Below are 10,432 nucleotides of genomic sequence, written 5' to 3'. Positions count from 1 at the left end.
ACAACAGACAGAATAACATGAACAAACATTAATGTTAAGATAAAGACAGGACTAGAATGCTTGTTTAAAAAGGTGAATCTACCGTACAACCAACCATATGAAGAGATTTCATAAATTGCACATAAGATTGTTCCCTAGAACAGGGATCTTCATCATTTTTCAGGCCAAGGACCCTCAAACTGAGCAGCGACCCCCTACTATAAACCCTACTATATATAGGACATACAGTTGTGTTTGTGTGTTGTGTATCAGCGTAGCTACTCTGTTATTGTCAAAGCTTGATCCTGTCAGATCTCAAAAGCTCAGAGGCTGGGCCTGGTCAGTACCTGGATGGGAGACTTCTGAGAAAATCAGGTGCCACAATGGGGCACCAGTCGCAAAAACTGTTGTTGTGTCCGTTAGGCAAGACACTTCACCCACATTGCCTCGTATGAAAGTGGTGTATGTGTGTGAGGGATGGTGGTGGTCAGAGGGACCAATGGCACAGATTGGCAGCCGTGCTTCAGTCAGTTTGCCCCAGGGCAGCTGTGGCTACAGTAGGGGTTTACCACCGTCGGGTCTGGAATGACTGAATACTGCTCTGTAAAGTGTCTGTAAAGTGACAAATGTTTGTGAAAAGCGCTATATAAATAAATACTTACTTTACTTACATAGTTATTCTATACTTGGGTTAGGGTACTTGTTCCATTGAAGTCGCTTCAGCAAGTCCAGGCTTATTCTAAAATCCTGAGCTGAAAATAACTCCATCTTTAGCTTAAGCCTCAACTCATTCCATGACAGAAATAAGCCTGAATCTCACCAAAGCTAACTCAGGCCTGAAGTTTAAGCTGCACTTTGTGCTCACGGTGACTCTGAGAAGGCCAGAGCAATGGAGCAATGACATGACGGAAAATGGGCTCAGAGTGTAACTTTTTTTAATGATCTGACTAAAAGAGTGAGGAGTCACAGTGGCGCACGGACAAGAGTTTGATTTGGGACGCAGAACTTTTCCAATCATTTTGATCTGAGGACCAAGAGGAAAGACACGACTCCACCTCCTGTCCTGTTCACTCCCCCTCCGGTCTCTCCGTGGACAGAGAGGAGGCTGCGTAGTGTGAAGCCTGGTTAAAATGCCCGGGGAATGAAGTTACCTCACCTCTTCTTCCCGATGCGTGGTAGTATGCGTGGAGCTTAAGTTCGGCTGTGCGTAAAAGTCAAGCTGTAGCAGAACTATTCACATGTAGCCTTGAAGAAACGATAAAATCCGGGCCGAGGTGTTTGCAGTTTGACAGGGAGCGAGAGACGAGGGAATAGAGAGAAAGAGAGAGACGTAATGAAGGAGTGAACAGACAGAACTCACTGAAAACCAGTTCATCCCCTTCAAAACAAAAGTCTAATCAACTAGAGATTTTGCAACCCCCCCCCCCCCCCCCCATTGAAGACCTCTGCTTTACAATATTATTTTGATATTTACAGGGTGAAAAGTGAAGTAGTAGCTCATCCACTGACCTGAAGAAAAACCCACTGTTGGCTGTGCGATTCCAGCTCCCAGAATGTTATGTCGTTGTGTCCTTGGGCAAGACTCTTAACCCACCTTGCCCCAGTGCCCCTGTATATTCCTTGATGCAAAGTGCTTTGAGTACCTTGAAGGAGGAAAAGCGCTCTACAAAAATGCGACCTTTTACCAGTTAATCTTGAAAAACTGAACCTTTAACACCCACGTCTGCCCACTTCAGCTGCCACTAAGTTTGTAACAATAACTTTGATTAGTATAGACACTTTACACGAGCCGTCAGGAGCACATAATGACTGTTTTATATGACTTTATGTTAATGTCATTTCAATGTAATATTATATTTTCAGTGGATTTCCCTGCGTGAGCTGCTGACTCGCTGTGGTCGGAGGCTGAGTGTGAATGAGCTGTGGGCCCTGTGTTACACCTGCCTGTCCTCTCTGCAGACATACATCGACTTCCCAGGTCAGATACCCAAAAAAAAAGTACAAGAAATGCAATTATATTATACAGAAATTATGAAATAAGCTTTTAATTGCAGAAAAATACAGAAAAAGTGAGTCAGATGTGATGTATTGAATAGATAAACCTTCTAAAGTCACATTTTTCTAACTAAAGAAAAAAAAAAAAGGATCATATCAAGACAGTATCATAACCAAAAGTACTGATAGTTTTTGTTGACTGTAAAAACTGTACATAAATGAATGAAATAAGTGGAGCCAGACAGATTGTGGAAGCTGAAACATCATTAACAATTTCTTTTTCTATTTAAACACGTCTAAAACTAAACATATTTTTAGTTAATTGGGTTTTAGTTGAAAGGAAAAACATCTGGCTGTGACTAGATGACAATAAATGGTAGAAAATGCAGTTGGTGTTTCAGTTCATGCTTGAGTTTTATTTAAAATACTAAAATGAAGAAGGAAATACACTGAACTTCTGTGTTCTTATTCCTGTTCTTGTGTTCTGTCCTTGCAGCGTATCTTTCCCTGGACACGGTGTATGTGGGCTGTGAGGGGGAGGTACTCTTCTTAAAGCCAAAAAACATAGGTATTTTTACATTGTTCGTCTAATACTGAACTGAACTATGTGGGATTTGTTCCTTCTTCTTACAATGCGTTTATATTCACTAACGGTATCATTTCAGGTTACTGTGATGAATTCTACCTTGCCCCTGAATATCAAGAACACGGAATAGTCACTGAGAAGGTTTGTTTTGTGATTTTGTCCACACTTTGTCTTGTCTCCATGGAGATGTACCGTATTTTTTGGACTATAAGTCGCACTTAAATTCCTTTAATGTTCTCAAAAATCGTCACTGTGCCTTATTTATTAATTCTGGTTGTGCTTACTGACCTCAAACAGATTTTATGTGGTACATGGTGCTCAAAAATATGTCAGAATGTTTTAGTACAACAAGCCGCACCATTTGATGGACTGTCGCAGCATTAAGGTTACCATAGTCAGGAGCCCAATTTACCATTCCAATCCACTTTATTTGTATAGCTCATTTCACACAAAACTGTTTCTAAAGTGCTGCACAAATACATAATAACAACAATAATAAAATGGTAAAATAAACACTCAGATGCTAGTCCTAAAATAATAATAATAAAAGCAGTAAAATTAAATAAGAGCAAAATAATAGAATAGCAATAAATAAATAAAACCGAAAAATACATTAAAAGTAAATGGCAAGGAGAAAATTCAGTTTGTCGACTGGACAAAAGTTAGTTTGGTTGAAGAAGTTCTGAGAACTGAAGAAGCAGCTTGGATGAGCTGCGAAACGTCTTCAATCAAACTAACTTTTGTCTTTGGATTCTACCTGGATGACTGAGGGATTCTTCTGACATATAAAATAAATAAAAGACACAGAGGACCACACAACTCACGGTCCTTAGTCCAACAGAAGCTGACCACATCAGCACAAAAGGAGCAAAGGAATGAGCCGTTTTTTTATAGTTTATGCAAATGAGTGATGTGGTTTTAAGTTTCATTTCTGTAAAATGTAAACAAATGTGCACAAAGCTGCATTAAACACATTATTACTCAGTGTATATTTGAGTCCTCCTCAAAGGAAATAAAAAAACAAACTTAACTTATCCACACACATTCACATTCAGTATACACATTCACCAAGACAGGGAGGCAACGCCGGGCGAATTACACCACGATCTGCCAATGGATCGTGGACGCCTGGACTAAAGGATCAGTCTCAAGTGTCGTCCGTTTGTTTCTCTTAATGTGCCTTATATTTGAAAATAGAACCTTATGTTTGAAAATAGATGAGAGAATTCAACATTATTGATATAGTTCCTTATAATCCAGTGCGCCTTATAGTCTGAAAAATACGGTAATTGCTTCGTCTGGAATGTCCCAAAGTATTGCATTAATCATATCTGTATCTAGCATTCATTTAATAGTAAGTGTACTTAAAATAGCTTGAAAAACATGCATTATTTATGTGAAAAGGCCTCTCCTCTCTTTGCCTGTCCCATTAGAGTTACTGTATGTTTAGTTTAATGTCAAACAGAGTGACCAGAAAGGTTACGCAGTGCACCTTTACAACAGGACATACCTAATGAAGTCATAAAAGTATCTCATCTCATATATCTCATATATTTTAGGTGTGTATCTATGGCATCGCTGCTATCCTGTGGGCTACGGCAAAGTTCAATTTATCGGCGAATCAGAAGCTGGCCATGCCCCGTAAACTGAAGAGGCTTTTACTGGAGATGGCCAAGAGGACGCCCATCGAGAGGCCGACTATTGTCTCAGCTAAAAAGGTTTGTTGTTTCTTATATGTTTATACTGTATATCTTTCCCTTCTGGATCATTATAGTTTGATTTTCTCCTGCATGATTTAAAAACTAGCTGAAAGGTGTGACAACTAATACTCTTTGCTTGTGTTATGATGAAATGATAATGATACTAACCATCGGGGTGTAACAATAACCAAAATATCATGATATCGTGTTGTCAAAAATCTCTCAGTAATATCGTGCACCATCACAATGCCGAATCACAAGTTTCTTTGCTTAAATTCATTGTTATGATGCAGCAATAGCTAAAAAAACAGAGAGAACTACACTGACCATGATCCTTTGCTCTGTTTTAGTCCACACTACATGAAGAAATAGTAGTTCTGGGCACTTTTAAATCTTAATACTTTGAATTAAATCTTGTCAAGGCATTACAAGAGGAAAAAGTAGCATATTCACAATTTTGTTCACAGCCTCCACAAAATATCACAATAAATATTGTACCGTGAGATGTATATCGTGAAAATATCATACCGTGAGCTTGGGACATAACAATATCAAAATCCCTTAATACAATACTTTCACGATCTGCATCTCACAGTTTGATATTTATTATTATATTTTGTGGAGGCTTACAGAATTGTGGATATGCTATCGTATTCTGATGGATGCTTCAGTTAGAAAGCTTTTAATTTGTGTGTGATTTATCACGGGCACGGGCGGGTAACGGATGAAATGTTAACGGGTCCGGGCAGGTGCGGGTTTAATTTTGATAAAATCTCGGGTTTACGGGCGGGTGTGGTGCTGAACTGCGCAGGTGAGTGCGGGCGCGGGTCTCCAAAAATGGACCCGTGCAGGACTCTGATGGGGGTTACATGCTGCCATTCTGACATTGGCGTCTAATTGTCGGAGCGGCGGCATTTCCATTTTTTATCAAACGTCCATGGCCTGCACTCTGACATATCTTTTTTTTCCTTGGTCGGCGTAGTGGCACTTTAGTTTTTTTTTTGTTTTTTTTTTTTTTTTTCCAACATTCCTCCATTCTGACACAGAAGGTAATTATTAAATTGCGGCGGCGCTCTTTTCGGGACATTATTTTCACGGACTGGCGGTGTAGGAGGCGCGGTGTACGCTGGGTATTGGAGGCGACGTTAATTCCTGGTTTAGACCTGGTTTAGATGTACATATCACAAATGAGGCAACAGTAGCTTAGTTGGTGAATCACAGGTTGGCGGTGTGATTCCAGCTCCTACAGATGAAAATAATATGAGCCTATGTTGTCTTGTTTTACTTAAAATAGAGTTTTTAGTCACGTGAGGCGATCTGTCCATTATGAACAACCGAATTACTCAAGAAGAGAGAAAATTATAGCTTTTGTTTCGAACGGACCTTAAGTACAGAATGAACAGTTGATAATTATACTGCCAATGAGCAAAACTGCGTGTCCCCTCATCTGAAAAGTAGCTCTTTGTATTGTATTTGCTGTCAGTTTTTCATGCACCCTGTTATTTTCCACTCCGTCCATGTTGTTTATTCTGAAGTGTCCCTGAGCGCTGTTTTCATCACATTTATCTGCCGCAGACTTGTCGTGACTACTTATCACGTCAGGGGACCAGCGCAGAGACGGTGTGGGACAGGCTCATACAAAGAGTGCACAAGGTAAGGCACGGCTATTCTTATCTCTCACATGCACACACATTCTTACACACACACGCACACATATGACTGGGTTTGTGTTGCTGTTTTATCGAGACATTTCTTTGACTTTCAGTGATTTCCTGAGACTGATTCTAACCTTAACCATAGTCACTACTTGCCTAAACTTACACCAGGCGTTACAGCGTTCTCTGACATCAAGCTGTCATGTCAAAATAAAATATTCCTGCACTAGGGCTGAACAATTTCAAGAAAAAAATTTTATTGTGATTTTTCTGACAGATATTGTGACTTCGATTTCAAGTTTCAGTGAACATGAATATTAGAAAACATCACAGAAACTTGCTTCATACCAGAGTCTTGCACCAACAATTTGACGCTGGATCGTTTGCGCACATTTGTTTACGTTTTACAGAAACAAAACTTAAAACCACATGGCTAATTTGCATAAACTATAAGCTTTGAGAAAAAAAAAAAAAAACAGTTTGCTCCTTGTGCTGCTGATGCGGTTCAGCTTCTGTCGGACTAAAGGACACGACTCGGTGGAATATTTGTGTTCTTTCTGTGACAGAGGATGTGCTGATGATGGTGAGTCTGTTCTGTGCTTCTATCGCGTTGGAGATGGTTCATGTTAAACTTTACACAAACGCGAGGTTTAAATCCTCACCTCCTCGTGTTGTGGTGGTGAATTCCTTGGTGGTGCATAGACCTCGACGCAGATCTATAAATCAAAAACGATGGCGACAAGGCGACAGCGGCAGTTTACGTTGAGTCGACACAGAACTAAACTTCGCCCTTAAAATTGGACTTTAGGAGCACTGCAAAAAAATGCAGCTTTGACGCTCTCAAAATCATGTCTGAGATCATGATTTTTGGTCCAAAACAGTAGATCATTCAGCTCTACCCTGCACACTCCTGGCACTTGGCAATTGTACTTACCCATTGTAGATAGCCACGGTATCCAAAAGTGACACAAAATGGTTGTAGTGTGAAATACCGCTGTTGTTTATCATCAAAGTTTCGTGTACATGCTAATCGTTGTCTCAAGAGTGCAGTCAGTGTACGTCAGGGGTAAACCTAACCCCCTGTAACATATTTGAACCCATATCTGAACTTTAAACCATGTAGTTGATCCTGGAATAGTCCTGGAAAAGGCATGGCATTTTAGTATTTCTTTCACACAACTACAAGGTTCTGTTAAGTTCTCATTAAGCTATTATGTTATATTTCTGTATGTATGCACCTTTTGTTTAAAAGAGACAACAATAAATGCACTGACAGTATTTTGAATGTTAAAAAACTATAATCCCAAACCATAAGGTGAGTGGAAAGAGTTAACATTTCATATTTATCCCTAAAAGTCTGATCAGTTCTACACATGTAGGTGCTGTAAAGTCATGGAAAATGCAATTAAGGTCGTGAAAAATTGTGGGAACCCTGAATAAAGGATTTGTGACAGTGGAATCTGACTTTTGTCCACATTGGGTTTGGGGTCCCCATGATGTGAGTGTGTACTAGTGTTGTTATGATACTAAAATTTCAAACTCGATTTCAATATTGAGAGATAGGAACTCAATACCGATTCTGATACCACACTGATAATAACAAACACTTTCTTTAGACAATAGAATGTGATTTTCAGTATTTAAAGAATAGTACTTTCTTTTATTTTACCATTCAGTCTTAAATCTGTGTAATACTTCAGTGGTCCAGGTAGGTTCAGTAGTGGTCCATGGATGTATACTAGTTTATGTGCTCTTATACTTGTTCTGATACCTCCCTAATACTAGTTTTAGTGTTGTTTAGTATCAGATTTTTGATACTTTCGAAAACCCTGAGGTGTACATGAATTTCAGTTCCCACACAGTGATTAAAAAACCTGTACACACACACATCTACACACTTGCTGCTGTGTCTCTGATGGACGCTCTTCACTGCAGCAGCCTGATCAGTCTATTTTCTGTCCATTCATGACTCAAATAGCGCGTACGTCATTCACAAATTGGTTCTGAGAAACATGAATTAAGGTAGTGAAGAGGTGGGAAAAAAGGTTGTCTCTTCCAGCTCCAGGTTAATACTTTCATTGTGTCCGTGGGCACGACGTTTTACTCATGGTTTTCAGAATTAGATGACGTCATAGTCCCTGGTGGGGCCAAGAGGCAGATTTCCTCATCGATGACTTTGTATTTTCCTATCCAAAATTTCCCAATTTTTAAAATATTTTATTTTTAACACGATTAACACGCAACAGTGAACACGAAATAGAGAGAACAAAGTACAATTACAAATTACATTTAAATTTATACAATATTATGGCACACTATGTCCAGCGTATGAGTCCCATTTAGTCCAAAGTTTATCAAAGAGGTCCATTTTCAAATTAAATCCAAATGTTATTTTTTCAATTTTTCAAATTTCATGAATAATTTCTGACCAGTCTATATTTTATCTAGTTTTATTTTTTTGTAGTGGTCTTTTTTTCCTGGCACTAGAAGTATGTCCCAGAGATATCCATTTATTGTGTCCATGGCAGGGGTTTTGTAGCCAGGCTGGTGCCACCTAGTGCCTCCGATCAATTTTATTTCTCTCCAGCGACTAGATCAGGAATCGGAATACACTAGACGGTTTGCAAGAACCCCGTAAGTTGTAGATCGCGCTCCGGCCAATCAGAGAAAAGCTGTGAAGCCATGACGTTAAACTCAAGCTCGTGTCCGGGTCCCTTTTGTGGTACAGCACAACAGTAAACAAAGCGGTCGAGATTAGGGATGGGCATGATTAGTCAATTAATCGATAATTGATCATTAAGAATTTCATCGATTACGTTAATTTTAATCGACAAACCGAATGCAGGTTGCTGTGCGTAGCGTCACCAAACAGGGTCCGTACATGTGTCTCTCTGCACTCAGAAGGAGCGAGACACAAACAGTCGGACAGTCTGCAACGTGCCGAAGTGCAAATGCGTATTTAACGATGACTTGTACAAGAAATTCCCCGCTTTCCGTTCCGGTCGGGACAAGTGTGAGTCCATGTGCACAGTGAACAAAGCAGGAACATATGTTTCGGTGTCCAGTGGGAAAAGGTTTTACCAGGTGAGAGAAGCGCAATGTCTATGACGAGTCCCCACCACCTAACCTGTATTCCACTGAGTCATGTCTTTTAATCCCACAGAAGTTCACCACATCAGCGACACAAGAGCTGTAGTTTTATCTTCGCTTAGTTTATGCAAATTAGCGATGCGGTTTTAAGTTTTGTTTCTGTGAGAGTTGCGCAAAACTGAATTAAACTCATTATAATGTCAAACGGGCTGATGTGGCTCTAGAGTCGTTACGGTTTATATGTCGTAAAGTTGAATTTATTTATGCAGATTAGTAGTGCAGATAGTAATAATAATGATGATCATTTTAATATAAAAACGTTAATGATTAATCGATAATCGATCGTTAATTCTTCCGACGATCGATTAAGAAAATTTCCTCGAATGCCCATCCCTAGTCGAGATGGATGTAGATGAAGACAGACATTCTGCGTTGGCAACGATTCATGAGATCGAGGATTTAAAGCCGGAACAAAGAGAATATTTGGTGAATTTTGTCAAAACGTTATTGCCCTTCTTCCTTTGGGATTTGGTGCATTACATACGTCACGACCAAATAGCAGCGATTTGTTAAATTAAAAAAAAAAGTACCTGCCTACTGTCGAGCGAACGAATCCTAATGCTGTGAGGTCAGATGGTTTCCACAACGTGAAACCAGCTGATCAATCAGGCTAGAAGTTTTGAGGCCAAGGTACACCATTTTGAAGTCAAGTGGGATACTCATATTAACAAAAGCCAGTTTGTATTGCTTTGTTAATTTCTGTTCAATATTTACGGATCACATGACAATCCCAAAAGACATGGTAATGTTGGGCCTCTTGGCAGCTACGGTTTCTTGAACATCCTGTGTTTTTCTGGGAATAATGGGCACTTCGGTGTAGTGTTATAAAAAAAATGTGATATGTTTTTCCACTCAAATTCTTTCCAGACATGTGATTTTGTGGTCCTCCATTGGGATGTAAATATATTTTCCTCATTCATCATCTGTCAGAGCAGAATTACCTTCCCTTTCCCATTTATTTTTAATGTATTTAGTAGAATGTTTGTGCTTTTATATAATTTGGTTATTATTCCCCTTGAAAGTCTTGGTTTATACGACTTAATAAAAATTTCAATCAGAGGGTTATAGTGATCAGCGTTGCTTTGTTTAAAAACTAGCCACTTCTATTTGCGACTATACCCCTGAGCTCAATATATTACAATAAAAATCTGCATTTTAACTGCCCCTTCTGTATTAAATGTTATTGCCCTATAAAATTTTGTGATGTCTTGAATCGCGGCAATTAGCAGTGAATCAGTGGATTAAAAGGTCGGTGATTTCGGCCACTATGTCCTTGAGCAAGACACTGTCCACTGGTGGACAGAGGGACCAATGGCACAAACAGAACCAGCTGTGGCTGAAAAAGTACTTTTCTGACCCTGAGTGTG

The 10,432-nt window shown here is 39.5% G+C and overlaps 1 protein-coding gene across 1 annotated transcript in view; it reads left to right on the top strand.

Moving 5' to 3' along the window:
* The window catches only part of LOC129411526 (kinase non-catalytic C-lobe domain-containing protein 1), a 173,848-nt gene that overhangs the window by 83,356 nt on the left and 80,060 nt on the right, over nucleotides 1–10,432 (top strand). Inside the window, exons 8-12 of the mRNA XM_055162597.1 lie at nucleotides 1,843–1,957; nucleotides 2,471–2,542; nucleotides 2,640–2,701; nucleotides 4,120–4,278; nucleotides 5,836–5,913. Coding sequence (XP_055018572.1) covers nucleotides 1,843–1,957; nucleotides 2,471–2,542; nucleotides 2,640–2,701; nucleotides 4,120–4,278; nucleotides 5,836–5,913 — 486 coding nt within the window. The remainder of the gene's footprint in view (nucleotides 1–1,842; nucleotides 1,958–2,470; nucleotides 2,543–2,639; nucleotides 2,702–4,119; nucleotides 4,279–5,835; nucleotides 5,914–10,432) is intronic.

The sequence above is a fragment of the Boleophthalmus pectinirostris genome, unplaced genomic scaffold, assembly GCF_026225935.1.
Source record: "Boleophthalmus pectinirostris isolate CB_2022bp ecotype Guang Dong unplaced genomic scaffold, ASM2622593v1 HiC_scaffold_5, whole genome shotgun sequence".
Taxonomy (NCBI): Eukaryota; Metazoa; Chordata; class Actinopteri; order Gobiiformes; family Gobiidae; genus Boleophthalmus; species Boleophthalmus pectinirostris.
Note: the sequence above shows the minus strand (reverse complement) of the source record. Positions and strands in the feature narration are given on the sequence as shown.